This window comes from Pleurodeles waltl, chromosome 9, assembly GCF_031143425.1.
Source record: "Pleurodeles waltl isolate 20211129_DDA chromosome 9, aPleWal1.hap1.20221129, whole genome shotgun sequence".
Lineage (NCBI taxonomy): Eukaryota > Metazoa > Chordata > Amphibia > Caudata > Salamandridae > Pleurodeles > Pleurodeles waltl.
Genome location: NC_090448.1, coordinates 40,286,021 through 40,300,006, shown reverse-complemented (window position 1 = coordinate 40,300,006; position 13,986 = coordinate 40,286,021). Strand labels below are relative to the sequence as shown.

General features: G+C 39.0%; 1 protein-coding gene across 1 annotated transcript in view; it reads right to left on the bottom strand.

Moving 5' to 3' along the window:
* COL7A1 (collagen type VII alpha 1 chain) overlaps positions 1 to 13,986 on the bottom strand; it is a 618,941-nt gene that overhangs the window by 201,877 nt on the left and 403,078 nt on the right. Inside the window, exons 46-51 of the mRNA XM_069207404.1 lie at positions 11,826 to 11,861; positions 6,710 to 6,754; positions 6,070 to 6,105; positions 5,617 to 5,661; positions 2,125 to 2,160; positions 1,008 to 1,043 (exon numbers count right to left, since the gene is read on the bottom strand). Of these exons, the coding sequence (XP_069063505.1) occupies positions 1,008 to 1,043; positions 2,125 to 2,160; positions 5,617 to 5,661; positions 6,070 to 6,105; positions 6,710 to 6,754; positions 11,826 to 11,861 (234 nt within the window). The remainder of the gene's footprint in view (positions 1 to 1,007; positions 1,044 to 2,124; positions 2,161 to 5,616; positions 5,662 to 6,069; positions 6,106 to 6,709; positions 6,755 to 11,825; positions 11,862 to 13,986) is intronic.

Below are 13,986 nucleotides of genomic sequence, written 5' to 3'. Positions count from 1 at the left end.
ATTGAGAACCTGTGGTCCATCATCAAATGTGAGATTTACAAGGAGGGAAAACAGTACACCTCTCTGAACAGTGTCTGGGAGGCTGTGGTTGCTGCTGCACGCAATGTTGATGGTGAACAGATCAAAACACTGACAGAATCCATGGATGGCAGGCTTTTGAGTGTCCTTGCAAAGAAAGGTGGCTATATTGGTCACTGATTTGTTTATGTTTTGTTTTTGAATGTCAGAAATGTATATTTGTGAATGTTGAGATGTTATATTGGTTTCACTGGTAATAATAAATAATTGAAATGGGTATATATTTGTTTTTTGTTAAGTTGCCTAATAATTATGCACACCTGATATAGGGTGTTGATGTCATTAGACCACACCCCTTCTCATTACAGAGATGCACATCACCTAATATGCTAAATTGGTAGTAGGCTTTCAAGCCTATACAGCTTGGAGTAAGACAACATGCATAAAGAGGATGATGTGGTCAAAATACTCATTTGCCTAATAATTCTGCACTCCCTGTACATTCTACTGAATAGAGCATGATGTTCATGGATAATTCAAACATAACCCATGCCTAATTGTACTGCAGTACAAGAGTGATGGATTTACATGTGGTAGTGATATTGTCACTGCACTTAGCAGCATCATGAGGATTTAATCTGGCGTTCCCAGTCTGTGGAGATTGTTCACTTGGTTGAGATGAACGTGGGCCACCATAATAAGGTTAGAGTCTAGAATAGGCCTCAGACCTCTGTATGTTGCCCTGCAGTCATCAGATAATAAGCATTAAAACAACAGAGTTCCTCTGGTACAAGTTCTGTGGCATAGAGCATCTGGAGTCATTGAGCCTTCGACAAGTAGTATTTTAACCTTGAAAAATACACAAGCATGGGTTCCTTTCTTTACTGTTTTGTTTTTCTTATAATTGACACGTCTCATTTGCTTCTTCACTCCCAGAATCAGCAAACATAATACATCTTGTGATAAAATAATCCCTTTCTATTGCTCACCGATTTTCCAGGTTCACCGGGTGCTCCTCGTTCTCCCTGAAATGAAAAAGTAAAAATAAGCTACAGGAAACAGTGACCAGGGATTAGTCATATATAAATGAATCAAAGAGAATCAGCAAAGTCCAACCCCTTCACAATAGATCAAGGGTATTTTGGAACTTGGAAAGATGAAGGTGGATACCACAATGAGATCAGATGGAATTGACCCTAGAATAGAACAATAGAGGGCTGGTCACATCACTTGGGACAGAACAGAATCAGGAGGTCTTGAGGAAGGCAAATGTACGCCCCATCTCATTAAGCAGGAGTAGGGAAGAGGCTGAAACTAAAGGACAGTCAGCCTGACTTTATGATTGAGGAAACCAATGGGATCACTTTTAAATGAGAGAATAGTCTAATTCCCTGTAAATACTAGATTACAGAGTTTATTGGAAAATTGGATTTATGTAGCCACTCACAAGTCATGCATGCAGGACACAGATGTTGTGAGGATAATACAATATTAAACGTGGATCTTAAAGGTCATTACAAAAGGAAAGGATGATGAGATTATAAATCAAGTAGTCTCAAAGCAAGGCCTGATTTAAGGATAATTACTCGTCTATGCCACATACTGTGGACTGCTCACCTAATTTGGGGTGGTGAATGGTCACATGTAACAAGGGGTTAAAATCCATGAACTGAGGTGATACCTCACTTTTTACATTTAAAATAGGGTGGATGGGATATCCATCGCATTTGTGACAGAGTATTCCATCCTCTGAGATCCTTGTAACAAAGAAATGAAGTGAATTTAAGAGGTATCTCGAATGAGGATGGGATGAGATTGTATGACAAGCAAACATTGACAAGGATGTAATATTTCTGTAATCATGACTAGTGAGACTTCATTTGGCATACAGGGCTTGATTCACAAAAGGAATCCTGTATCTTCACTCGTGGAAGCACTGTTCATCACTGGGTGCAGATTTAAGATTTTATAATGTTCACAAAACTCAGCAGTAGTACAAGTTGAAACTGCACCAGTAACAGATTTGCAGCCTTCCTACTCAGAGAGTTACATGATTTTTTAAAGGTTGGTATTTCCCAGGTGCACAATTGTAGATAATGTTACTACCTTCTCGCCTCGTGGTCCTCCAGCTCCTGGGAGCCCCTGTTCAAAACACAAAGTAAGTGACAAATTAGGATCAATGGTGAGAACAGGCTAAGGCATTATTAAAACACACAATATGGACATGTGGGGGTGAATGACTGTGTAACGTGCACCAGGAAGATATCCCAGTGCAATGATATGAGAGGTTGCAGGGATTTATTTCCAAACATTTGTAATGAGTTTTTCACATGTTATACATCATGATTTACATATTGTTCCAGACTCAGGCATGTCAGCATTTCCAGGAAGTCATTAGTAACGTATGCTTAGAGCATCTAAACTCATGAGACAATGACCATAAAAATATCAGATGCAATTACTCTTGTAAATACAGCACATGTGCATTTACATGTGTATCAACGCAAACAACAGATACAATAATGAGTAGTAAAATACAGTATCACTGGTCACGATAACATACTTTTGTTGAGTAGGACACTTCTACCTTTTCTGTGCCCAGGGAGAATGGAACATGTTAAATGAAATGCAACAAGTCAATCAACACTCAAGGACATTGTTCCAACAAATAATTCCATAAATTCTTTGTCATCATGTGACTTGTTAGGTGCTACTTATCAGGGAACAGACATTTGTCCTGTAGGTTTTACATAGATTTAGGAGAGTAAATATGGGACTATCATGTTCTAATAGGCGGTAATGTTGTGCCAAATACGGATCAATGGTTATAACTGCTTTACCATCATTCTCGAAAATTTCCTTTCTAGATGAAGTCACGTTCCCATCAGTGAATGAATGAATCTGAATGAATCCGGCACTTGTGAAGCTCACTACCACTCCCAAAGGAGCATGTTGGCGTTAAGCACCAGAAATGATTCAGTTAAGTATAAGGAGATCTCGAAAGGAGACTAAATCAAAGAGTGAGAGAATAACAAACCACCCCAGAAGCTGAAAAAAACCCACATCTTCAGCTGCTTCTTCAACAGTCCTTCAGAATCAATGAGTCTTAAATGACCAGGAAGCTGGTTCCATGCATTGGTGCCTAGAACTGAAGATGATTTACCACCTCAGGTTTTACTTCTAAAAGGAGGGGCCTTGAGGAGGTTGGCATAAGAAGATTTCAGAGTTCTTTTAGTTGCGTAGTGGGTAAATCTTGCTGTTAGATACCTGAGCCCAGAAGATCTATAGGCTGTGAAGGTGAGTAAGAGAATTTTGAACAAGATTCTTTCATACACTGAAAGCCAATGTAGGGCTTTCAGAGTTGCCGAAGCAGATGAATGTCTAGGAAGTTTCAATACAAGTCTGGCCGCCATGTGTTGCATAACCTGGAGTTTATGGATAGTTTCTTTAGAAGATCCTGCATACAGACTGTTGCGATAGTCCAATCTCGATATATTCAGGGCAAAGGCAAATGTCGTCCTTGTAGCCAATGGATGCAGGTTGAAACCTTTTCTCAATGATCTTATTAGAATAAAACACATGCTTGCTACTGCAAGAGCTTGAGGGTGGAAGGACAAGGAAGCATCAAATTTTACTCCAAGATTCTAACTGAGTAGTGCTGCCCTTACAAATGGGTCACATCATATACTTCAGTGATACACGTTTCTACTTTGGCAGGAAAAGGTCTGGTCTTCTTCATGATTAGAGAACAGAATCCCTTGTTATCTTTGCCATTCACTGAATCCCTGACTGAGAACAATGTCCCTTTTACAGTGGTTCACTCCAATAAGTGATTTAGGACGGTATTTCCTTATGTTTCAAGATGATCACAGAGTGGGGTCCTTTTGGCTACACTACCAGTACCAATACCCCCCATATTCACAGGGAGCTACTAAATTCTTCACACAGGGTATTTTTCTGAAAGAAAGAGATTAGCTTTAACTTTCAAGTTCTGACAAACAGGAACCATTTTAGAACAGCATTTTTCCAGCAAGATGGGTGCGAAGCAAAGTAATTGTGTACCCTTCACGGCAAATCTGTCACCATCCACACAAAAAATAGATTCGGTTTTCAAACTGCCTTCAGTTATCTTTAATGACCATAGGTATTGTGCATGACGTGTGCCTTCATCATGAGAAAATGAAATTTGGTTGGGCGGATAGTTTTTTCGTACCCTGGCAGTAATGTTAGGTGTAAAAAGATTTCACTAAGCAATCTTGTTCTATCCAGAGTGGTGCGAAAGAGGATAGAGCTGACTGTATCCCCACTTGACTATAAGTTCCTCCCACTCCATAGGAAATTCAGCCAAAGTTCTTTGGACTGAGAGTTTCTTTTTATGATGTTCCTTCTTTGTGTCCCACCACTAGGTGCACAAAAGACCTGAAGTACTATGACATTCAACACTTTCCAAAGACCACACAAGTTGGGCAAGCACTGAAGACAACATTAGAACTTTAGTCAGCTGGTACAAGAGACGGCAAATAACCCACTGCACATCATCATGTCTTTGGAACCATAAGATTGTAGTGATCTGGGCTACACATTTTATCGACATGTGGAGCAGGTTTTTAGACACAGGACAGATTTTGGAAAGTGAGGATGTTTTAATGGGACCATAGATGACCTGGTGAAAAGGTGTTCTTACTGTTCATCCTTAATTATATATTTTCATTGCTTTAATTCAAGATATGTAACTGTTGAATAAATGAAGGCTCATTTCAATGTACACACATATGCATGCATCCATACATATATATGCACACAGGCCTGAGTGCATTGAAAGATAGAGAACAGATTAATCTGCATTGAGGAACTACACATCCAGATTGTAGTGAGAACAAAGGTGTTTCTCAAAGAGCATCTAAGATGTTGTATCTTGAGTTATAGGATGTGAGGGAACCAGTACCTTTGACTTTTGTATTGCCAACGGTCATCTACCTGTAGCTTTCAATGAGCATCAGGAATGCCTCAGTATGGGGCTGCCAACGCGGAAGCTGACGCATCCCTACTTTGATGATGCTTGTTCAAGAAGTGTCACCCAGAGCTGTGGGAGCTCGACAAAGGACACCAGACAAAGCTTATCGAAGAGCAGATTGAGGCTAGTGACTTTGAACATATGTAAGAGAAGTAGGATTGGTTCAAGGAGATGTACAACTCATACAATTAGTGTTTCCCACTTTTTGACTTCTACTGCAACCGCCTTGTGTGCGTCAACCTGCTTAGCCTTGCTACTTTCAATGGGAAGAGACCTTCTTTGGTTAGTTTCCCTTGTCGCCCCCAGTTATGTACTTGGCTACGCAGCTCTTTTTGTGTTGGCACCATATAGTAGTTGACATATGGCGTACACATCACATGTGTGTCATAAATGAAAAGGTACGGGCTCTGCTGGTCCGTCCTTTCCACGATTCTGGCATGAGCAAAGTAGAAAGACACACATAAATCTATCTGGCTCTATCTCTTAAAATAACAGAGCTGCAGTTTCACATGCCATCCACCTGATCACAACACCCGCATATATTATTGTCTGCACTTGTTCTGTGGATAGAAGAAAACACCTACTGCAATCCCAGCTGGTCCAGCCTGGCCTGGCACTCCTGAAGCTCCCTGAAATATTAAAAAAAAATTGCATCAGTGTCTTATCATCACCTTATCCTGTCTTTGTTAGCAATCTATTGTTCAAGCATTTCACTAGAAAGATTAGGACCCTATAGAAAAGGAGGGGATACTAACCAGATCCACATGTGAAGATCCAGTTTCTTAAGTAAAAGCATCTCAAACATTGAAGGAACACTTAACCTGGAACCAGGATATCACTGCAGGTCAGACCTATTCGACATCACAACCTAAATCACAGAACTATGGCAGATTTCAGAGACTTGCATCACACTTTACCTGGTGATAAAAGGGTATGCCCAAATGGAACCACCTTGTTGATTCACTCCTCTTTCAGTTCCTACTGTTTTTTATGATCAATTATAGGAATTTAACAGTCATGAGAGGACTTTGGCTTACCTTTAGCCCAGGCAGTCCCGGAGGCCCACGGTCCCCCTAAGCATTGAAAGAAAAAAAAACTATTAACAACAGGAAATGTGCACATTTTGAACATTTGACTGCTTGAGAAGGAAACTGTTTTTACCTGTAGTCCCAGCTCTCTTCAAGGGTAGGCGTTTAGGGATCATACAATAGTTGACAGAGGGCACTCATCTCACAGAGCTTCATTGAAGTCATAAGCACTGAATAGTTCTGTACACGGGATGACTCTCATTGCTGGCAATGAGTGTTTTCAATGCTTATGACTCTTAATGAAGACCACTATGAGAAGAACTACCACTCTCTATGTCTGGATGAATAACCTACTCAAATTCTAAAAGAGTAAAAGAAGGTTTGGACGTGGTGGTTGGATGAATGTTTCTCTGGCATGGAATTCTGCAGCCTGAGATGTGGCTGAATCAGTTTTTCTGCTGCTCTGATGTATTGGGAATCATCTCGTCCCCCGATCTCCTGGTCTTCAGGCCATGCCCTGGATTTATGTCTGAGATTTTAGGAGACTTGAGTGGTCTCCTAAAATAGCTACCAGAAACTAGAGGCCTATGCAGAAGATGCAATTGGTACTTTATTATTACCATTAACCCTTTGCTTCCACGAATCTCACCTTGTCTCCTGATTCTCCAAACTCTCCGGGTAATCCTCGGTCACCCTGTTAGAAACAGACAAGTTTCTTTAATGTTCAGTCTCGGTAATGGCATGTGACAGTCTCCACTACACTCATGTGAGATGCATTAACTACTTCAGTTCAGTTCAGGTAAATTCCTTTATTCGACTATTAACAAATGATCGTAAAAGTACAAAAATAACAGGTGCAAATATAAACATCTATTAGTAAGGACCACTGGCTGATAAACAAATCTGTCCAAATTAAAAAAGCAACGACTTGTGGTAACGCATTTCAGTAGAAACTATCTGACGTGGTAATATATTGTAGGGTTACTCCACATTCTTTAAAAGTAAAGAGCAGGTTTACAGTTATACAAATCATTAGTTTTAAGAATGGGGATGAAATAAATTGCATATAAAAGATTTATAGAATTTACAAAAAAATTAGAAGTGCAACAAAATCTGCATGGAGGATTTATCACTTGGACAGGTAAGAGTGGTAACAGTCTGATATTGACCCAGAGGAAAGCTGAGAACGCTACGTATGCTGCCAAGACAAAATCTGGTTAACAAAGCCTTCCCCAAATTGAAATAAGGCTCTATATCTGGGGTGGTCGGAGAATAACATAATATTACACTGGTGACTCCTTCAACTCCTCCTCCTGTGAGGATGACATATATGCACCACATGTGTCTTTCACCCAGGTTTTCTCACCCCTGATGATCTGTTGAGGACTCTAACTTAGGTCGGGTCTACCAAGGGGTATAGTTAATATTCTGAGATCACAGCCTAAACAATTGTCAATGTGGGATCAATTTAGAAAGGTGAGGATATTTGGTTATTACTTATATTTCAATTATATGTATTTACAATACACAGAGCATGTTGTAATACTTTGCAATTTTCAAATACAATTTGCTGCAATAGAAAATAACTTTCATCTTTTCTTAGTAGCGCTAGGATACTTTTACAAAGTCGTAGTCACACTTGATTAACTCTTCTTCATTCATCCATTGTCATGTCTTCATATTCTGTACATTTCAGTACATGTACAAAGAGAATATTGTCACAGGGCTGCGCAGTGCATATTCAATGCAGCAAATGTTGCAATGTACACATGGTGCCTGCTGCAGTGCTCACGGTGCGGATCCACTAACCGGGCATTTTTAAAGAATACTTTTATTAATAAGAAAGGATGTACAAAGAAAACCATTAGACAACCTTCAATAAAATGAATAATTAAGAAAGATATTGCAGTTATAACTAGAAATAAATACAGCTAGAACAACCAATAGCTAGTAAATACTACCCATTGTTTGGTACTTTCAAATATAACAAATTTGTAGTTATAGAAGTGGGCATTGTGTTTTCTTTTTTTAATAAAAAGGGGGGAGGATAAGGAAGGAGTAAAGAAGATTAAAAGAAGAAAAAGAGAAAAAAGCATATGAAGGACTGAAAAAGGAAAAGGAAAAGAGATGGCCTATGCATATATAAGAGAACAATGTTAGCTCAATAAACTTGAATAGTAACCATTTAAGAATGAGTCATCATGTTAATTGATGCATATACATTAAATATGTTAATATATTTCAAGGAGATTCAAAACGGATTGTCAATAAACTGTTTCTCTGCATACTTTGACAGGAATGTAAATAAGGGCTTTCAAAGCAGATCCCCTTCAATGTTCAGGTGCATGGATGATAGGTTTGCACAGCCAGCCTGTGATGATAGCAAACCAAGCATTTGCATGGGTTAAGCCCAAACCGGGAGCTCCCACCCTGAAGACATCAATTCCCCCCTCCCCCTAGATGTTTTTCAAGCTATCCCAGACTCACCTGTTAAAGAATCATTGTGAAAGGACTTTAGATTTAGACCTCTTTTTACTCTTGTTTGTATGTGTTTCTATATATATATATAAAGTGCTCAGAGGCAACCTTGGTCCCTTTGCTGCACTTTACAAACCCCCTAAATAAATAAATCCACTTGCTGTTGTACTTTTGGTTAGTTATACATCACTCCATTACATTTGTAGGTAAACCATCCAATAAAAATAATGTAAAAGAAGCATTTGAAAGGAGTGTATCAAAAGGCAAGAGACTCCTTGTCATTTACTGGTTTAGTTGGCTTTCCACATGGACTAAGAAACATAGTTCCACTATTTTTTTATTCACATCCCAGGTGTACTAACAACAGAGACTGACAGGCTCAGATGGGCTACCCTTCATGACAAGATGACTGCCTCTATCCCAGAGTTTTGTTTATTGTATGCTGAAGGAGATTCAGCATTTCATGGCTCAACATTATCGACTCCCATCTGAATGTGATTTTCCATTTCCCGAAGTGCCTGGCCTGTGGATTCTATTTGTTGTCAGTGGATGGAGATATTCACTTTCTTTTGTTTTCCCTTCTAAAGGGTGAAACAAAATCAAGTGGAAGGATTCATGAACTGTTCCTTTATCTTCATTTTGGCCAACATAAAAATAAAATGATAATGAGGTGCTTACTGAGACTAATGCTGATTATAAAAAACGTCACTACCTTTTCATTCTGTTGAGTATTTCCCAAATTTGAGTTGGGTGGCCTGGAGAATGATAGGTTGTGTTTCAGAGATTAGATAGCTCTCCAACATCTCTTCAGTTATTTTGCCCTTGATGATCAGATCTCCTGCTTCTCTGCCTCATGGTCATATGGATACCTTTGGATTCCTAATGGTGTTACGCCAGGGGCATTGACCAAGACTCTGTAGCCCTTTTTAATTTGTTCTGTTTCTGCAGGATGTCTCCTACTTGAGGGTGTAATTGGAAGTTAGGGGAGCCTTCAAGCAGTCATGTAACACTTTTTCTAGAGACAAGGAAATGCCTCTCGTCCACTCTTTCACTCAACCTGACCCTCCAAGTCAGTGTTCCTCCCTCACTCACACTCATCCCAGACCCTAGGTTTAAGTGCATGGAAAAATTATTCCTTTGAACATTTAGGTCCTGTCAGTTAGGTTCTGTTGTTTAGAAAGGCTATTTTCTCTGAACCCATCATTTTAAAGAAAATCTGTGGAAACTGAAGCCATGTTTTGTATTGTCATTGTTCTGAGATTCCTCAACCTCATATTGAAAAAATCCTTAATACTAAATGCTCTCTTATGTCAACTTGGAGCAAGCAGGAGTCCTTCCACTCAAAAAGTGTCTGCACTACCTGGATAATGGGCTGTTCAGAATTATTCACGGATAACTAATTCATTTTAAAAGTTACACCATCTTTTTCATACTAGAAACAGGGGACCCACCCATTCTCTCCTACAGTAAGCAGATGGGCGAAGTCTGCAATTTTAGGGTCCTTCCACTAGGTTTATATGGAGTCTGATTCCATAACATAAGATTGTCAAGGTGTGTTTCTTTACAATGCACAGAACTATGTCCAGTTGCTTGGGTTCCATGAACCTAAGCAACTACATTCCAGGAAATTAGATTTGGTGTGAGATCAGGCTATATTTCACTATAATTTTGGCTCCAGTTGTTTGCCTATTTTCATGTGGGAACCTTTGAGTCACACCCAATACTTACTTTGTGCCATTTCCTCAAACAAAAAGATTGTAGTGAGCATGAGCCTGGCAATGCTTGTCTTACTTATCAGCAATGCATGTATGAGGTGTTTGCATAGTGCAAACCTAACTGATAGGCAGTGGCTTGCTGTACAGGGTCAAAGGCAATAATTGAGTCAGTGGGATACTGGAAGGTAGCTGGGTCCAGAGAGTGGATGGGGAGTGTTATTGCACTGCAGTGTAATGTATTTTGAAGAGGTATGTCTTCCTTTCTAAGCTGGAGCAGTTGGAGCAGGTTGCCGTTCCAGAACTTTGGTGCATAAATGGTTAAGGATGGTATCCTGGCTGTGGTTGTGTCGAGGCCTGCAGGATATGGTAAGCTTACCACCCAGGTAGGCGTGGTATTGGTGGGGATGGCTTTGGAGGTGATGCAGCTGGTTTTGAAGACAGTGCAGCCAGGGCGTGGGATTCAATCAGGGTGGGGAGTTTTGTGTTGCAAAGGCTTGTAGTGATTTGTACAGATGACCTTAAAAGGGGGCCAATGTAGAGTTTGAATGGCCATATAAAAGGTAATTCGCACCATTTAAGTTGAAGAGCACGAGAGCTGAACAGTAGTCTTGAAGTCCAGTCATAGGAGGAACTGTTTCATTTCAAATGTTTCCAGTGTAGAGAGCTGCTGCCTGGCTTTCTGGGTTTATTCTTCATTAGTTTAAAGTTCTTCTTTTGCTTGTTACAGTACTTATTCCCTTCACCGACTTTCACCCAAGTTTATTTCTGATTTGGTATTGGAAAATGGATGTGGGGGTCACTAGAATTTATACAATCCCAAGGAGGAGAAGAGGAAACTAAAAAAGTATCTTTTAGGAGACCAAGTAGAAAGCCTATCTCCATTTTGTCAAAACACTTCATATAATAAAGTCTCTGATGAGTAAGATGAGGACTCAAAATGCACGTATTGGCTGAACAGCCACCTTCAAATGACTTCAGAGGTGTCAGTCTCGAAAACCACATCACAAGAGATCAAATTAAAAATACTATTTTCATTTTCAAAAAGAGCCCAGAACGTGATAACAATGGACTGGGCCAGGAATGCTCAGGTTATGTACAAATCAGCTAACACTTGTGATATCGTTTGTGACATGACATATACAACTAGTCAATGATGTACCAGAAACCATAGCTCAAACATTGATAGTTGTGCTTGCTGGTTACTCTAATTTTTTAATTAGAACTATTTTGTTTTTGCCTTTCTTTATTTTGACAAGGATATGAAAATCTATTCCTCAATCATTGGGTACAAAATATGGTTCTTTCCAGATTTAGGATATTTACAATGATTCTTTTTAGATCTAAGCAATCTGAGATCTGCCATAAAGCAGTTTTTGCCAGGGACAAACCATATTGTTTTTTACACTGGAAGTTTAAGAATTAAAAAGTAAATTCCTCTGCTCAAAATGTTGAAGTTAGATTTGATAAGAAATCCTTGTTACCATGTATTGTCCCTTTTTCTGGGAAGAAAAATGTCCATGAATATTAAAATATTGCTATTTAGGGTGAAAGCATGATCTGCCCCATACTGACCTTGATGCCTTGTTCCCCCGGAGGCCCTCTTGGACCCTAGTGTAACAAACAATATACAAATCATTATAAACAATGAAGCTACATTTATGTTCAAAGTACCCATTTCACGAGAGATGTAAAATGTTCATGTACTAGTATATTTAAAAACCCAAACAGAACATGTACAACTGTTGCAATGCAAATGCAGAAGGCATATTGAGAGCCACGTACAGTAGATTATCTTGAAACAATGAGACAACTTCAGTTAAATAGTAAAAATGGTGCAAATCTAAGAGTAGTTATACTGCTTAAACACATACAAAGAAATATGTAGATGCCATCCATTTAAAGGATAAGGGATGGTTGCTAAGCTGTGATTGTGGTAGTGTGGAGTCTAATATCAGCAAAGTTACTTGCAGAATTAGAAGGAAGAGCTGTAACAAAGATGACAGTCCTGATTTTGGAAATATTGTGGATTAAATAACCTCTTTTTAATGTATGAGACCAAGAAACATAAGAGCATGTTTAATCTATATTAGTAAAATGAATACCCCTTATATATCAGTGTTACAGGCATGACTGGTGGCTTCCATTTCCAATAACATACAGAAACAATATTCTTGCTCCCTCAAAAGGCAAACAATTAAGATTATTTTATAGAATAACAACAGCTTGTTAAGAAAACTGAGAGGGATACCAAAGAAGGTGCCCCATTCGCTGTAGCGCTTTTTGATCTGATTCATCTGAATTTATCAGATTACATATACAAGTGGGAATCCATTTATTCATTAATGATGCACCACCATAACATTATTATTCACTAGAGGTGGGAGCTCTACACCACTTTGTAATATGTTATCCTTAAAGTACATGAACTCTTGAATCAAAAGTCCATGAAAAAGTGAGAAGGTCAGTGTCTACAGTTAACAGGTGTGGGAAGTAGGATGTAAGGAGTTATTGAATTTCTACAACTTAACTATATGTTAGAAATTGCACATTTAAAATAATACCTAAAAACCTAGGACTAATCTAAGATGCCTTTGAGATATTCCAATACACTATCAAATTAGATGCTGCATACAATACTCATGAATTAGTAGACAAAACTTCAATCAGAGTGCGTAAACATGTATAGGAAACATATGAGGGTGTTATTACACATTTTAAAATGATGGATGGAGTTCCTTGAATTATTCTTAACCATTTGGGTATTCCTAGAAGAACTGATCCAATCTCACTAGCTACACGATTACAGAAAGGGACATACCATATCTAAATCAGTCTGGGCACTGCACCAAAAAGTAAGTCCATAGCAAAGTTTCAGGCCACATCCACAGTGAAATGAAACACATGCAACTGGGGTAGATTTTTGCCTTTTTTTCCCAACAGCCTAATTTAAAAACACTCTCACATCAGTTGATGCTATAAAAGTGCACAAGAAATGTCATTAAGTAGTAAGACTAAAGCAGCTGGTGCTCAATGCATCCAGTGGGGTAACACGTCAGTACATAAATATGCCTTAAGTAATCTTACAATTAACTCTGGTTGAGCCTCTTTGATGAAGTGCAGCTTCAGTCCCAAAAGTCTAAGATGCTACAGACCCATTTCTGGAACTGTTCCTCATTTAGTGAGGCAACAATAACAACATAGAAAGTAATGGTTATTAGATGGTTGAATTAATCCTACTCATTGGGAATTTCTCTGGGTAGCCCCCCATTCAATTCCTGTGGGTCATTGAGGCCCAATGAGACCAAAATGTGGTTGGTGGTTTCCTTCATTCCCATGCAGGGGGATGTGACCTAGCACATTGAGATATTTTTCCTTTAGGAGATGGGCCAATAATAATTTGCATTTGGGTAGTCTGCTTCCGTGCATGTACAAAAACGCTGACAAAAGGTGAAATGGAATGTGATTAGGCATTTACAAGTAGTTAAGCCTGATTCAAAGATTTACATCCATCACTTTTTCATTTTTCTGCTGAATGATGTTAACTACTCACGTTGAAAAGTACAAATACTGACATATTTCACAATAATTATCTGATTGTAGGACAACAATGTTTTGTGCGGAATCAAAGGTCAACATAGTTTTAGATAGTCCATAAATACCCAGGAGACTTAAGGTGAATGCATGGATAGACCTTGTGCAGCATATGAAGTTGTGAGCCTTAAAGTTACTATGG